At 41.3% G+C, this 2,715-nt stretch overlaps 1 protein-coding gene across 1 annotated transcript in view; it reads right to left on the bottom strand.

Annotated features, from left to right (window-relative positions):
- LOC108534998 (cullin-4B) overlaps positions 1-306 on the bottom strand; it is a 29,713-nt gene extending 29,407 nt beyond the window's left edge. Inside the window, 1 exon segment of the mRNA XM_017880666.1 lies at positions 180-306. Coding sequence (XP_017736155.1) covers positions 180-306 — 127 coding nt within the window.
- Positions 307-2,715: the final 2,409 nt, after the last annotated feature.

Below are 2,715 nucleotides of genomic sequence, written 5' to 3' on the forward strand. Positions count from 1 at the left end.
CTCCCCCGTCACCGCCCCCCGCCCTGGCCTGCCGGCCTCCCAAAGTGTTGAGATTACAGGTGTGAGCCACCGCACCCGGGCCTGAGGAATAATTTCATAATAATTTACTCAAGCTTCCTAGACATGCTGTTAACAATTATTTAGATTAACTCTTGAGTTTTACTAGTTCATTTACTTACCACCGTTTTTAGAGGTAGTAGCCTCATCATCACTCCCATCTCCTGATTCAGATGACTGTGACATCATCAATGCTTTGGGTCTATGATAGAAAACAGAGAATTCACTTTTACAGCAGTCCTCTCCCATATCGGTACAGTGTTATGAATTCATTGACTCTGGTTTCCCAGCCAATTTTATCCTATTTGTTCGATATCTTCAAGGAAATCATCAAAATTTTGGTCTGCTAATCACATCCTTCCTTGCTAACCTTTGCAATTTTAGTGCTATTCTTTTACTTGTTTTTTTCTTTTGTCATTTAAAACTGATTTGGGTAGGAAAACACATTTGTTAAGACTCTCTTAAATTGGAAGCCTGACATGCCCTTTTAAATTACAACGGCTTGAACTCCTACTGGCTTGAATGTCAACAAAACAGATTCCCCTCAAAGTGTCCTCCAGCTATTTCTGGAGGTTCTTCAAAATACTATCTCACGATCTGAATCAGGTCACAGATTTTCTTCTGTTCCTGCCTCTTCATTAAGTTGCAGTGCTATGGTTGTTGAAGGCCATCTTGCGATCACCACTTTGCTGGGTAGGATCTTCACAAATAACTATGACTCTAACGAGCTTTTCCCTAAGTTATCCACATCACAGGTGAGTAAAGGCTGTAACTTTTAACATACCTCTTATAAATATTTGGGAATAATTAAACCTAGCACAACATTGAGAATAACTTAAAATTGCCTAAACATATGGCTTTGCTTAGGTCTTGTGACCCAAATCCTCCCCACATTCCAAAATCTCAAAAGGGCATATTAGCTCACCGTCAGTCACTTGAGGATCCGTTGTGTTCTAAGGTCCGATCTGTCTAAAGCAGACGATTGGGAAGACCTTTTGAAAACACATTAGCAATGCCCGCCCTTTCAGGCTAGGTCCTGCCCACTGAGACTGGACTTCCTGTGTATTTAACACCTTCCAGGATGATAGACAGCAGATCTGACCAATCTTTGCAGGGGGAAACCCCACTAGACTAACAACAGGGGCCTGGTTGGAGCCAAAAGAAAAACAAAACGAAAATTTCAAATGATCTCAGAGTTATACAGTTCCCAAAGTCTGGGTTATTCTCTAATAATACTACCTATGGGACTTCAACAGATAAGCCAAGGTTGTTCTATACCAAGACTGGCAGTTTCTAAACTAAACTGCTGGGGAGGGATTGTGTCTTCACAATTGGGTAGTGCTGACATCACCCTCATGGGGAGGGGAGGGGAGGGGCATCGGGGTAATGCTGACATCTCCTGCAAGGGGAGAGGGAGGGGCATCAGGCTCTCCACGTGGTCTCTGCTGAGCGGGAAAAGGTGGGGGATGGGAGATGGGAACTGGAGCCTTCTAAGAGCCGAAGTCTAGGCTCCTGTTCCGCCATTGCTGGCGTGGGTGAGGGTGAGTCTGCATTTCTTTTTCCTCATGGCGTTTGGCTTGACGAGATTACCTATCTACAATTTTCTCGATTGCTAGATTGCTCCTTTTTTGGTCCTTTGTCTTGAGAGACGAGTTTTGTTAAGGCTTTAGTCTGTATCTGTTGGTGTTTCACACTGTTGTGAATGTGATATATATATGTACACATAATGTCTAGTTCTGTTATTACTAGAATAAGAGAAAATTATTGGAATATAACAAAAGAATGTTAATTTTGAAATCTAGGTCATGGGTGTATTGATGTTCACTGTAAAATTCTTTAAACTTTTCTGCATGTTTAACATTTTATAACAAATGTTGAAAATAAAAGGGAGCTATTTAATAATACTTTGAAAAGGAAAAAAATGGAAATGATGAGATTCTGTATATTTATTTTACATCTGGCTTGTATTAGGACTCTTGTTTGCAAGTGACAGAAACCCAACTTGAATAAGCTTAAGAGGAAAATTGAGTTTATTGGTTAATGTAACTAGGAAGAATAGGGCAGATCTCAGACCCAACTAGATCCAGGGACTCCAATGGGATCTAGGCTCTCACTCCGTCTCATCTTTCATCTCTGCTTCTCTCTGTATCGCCTAATTCTCTAAGACTCTTTTACATGGTAGAGACCCAACATGGCTACCACTTGCTCTAGGATCACATCCTTACAGTTCAAGATCCAAGGAAAAGACAAAGTTACGTCTTTACCTTTGATTTGGAAAATTCCAAGGGAGGTCTTGTATCTCTGGGCCAGGTCTCATGCCTACCACTTGGAGCTACCACTGGGTCCAATGGGGTTGGATATTATGATTATATTATGATTAGTCCATCCTGGGTTAGGTGCCCAGCCACAGGCAGGGGAGGGGACTATTGTGATTGCCTGTCCTACCAGGACTATACTGAAAGGGTAAAGTAGGAGCAGGTATCCAAAGGAAGAAGAATGCTCTTGCTAGAAGCAGAGAGGAAGGAATGCTGGGCAAAGCAAAACAGCAGATATCCACTACATAGGCTTATTAGTTTTAATGTTTTTAAGTTACGTTTCTTGGATTCTTAATGTGTATAATCATATCTACAAATAATTATACTTTTTTCCTCTTTTCTC

This window comes from Rhinopithecus bieti, unplaced genomic scaffold (genome assembly GCF_001698545.2).
Source record: "Rhinopithecus bieti isolate Rb0 unplaced genomic scaffold, ASM169854v2 scaffold_12686, whole genome shotgun sequence".
Taxonomy (NCBI): domain Eukaryota; kingdom Metazoa; phylum Chordata; class Mammalia; order Primates; family Cercopithecidae; genus Rhinopithecus; species Rhinopithecus bieti.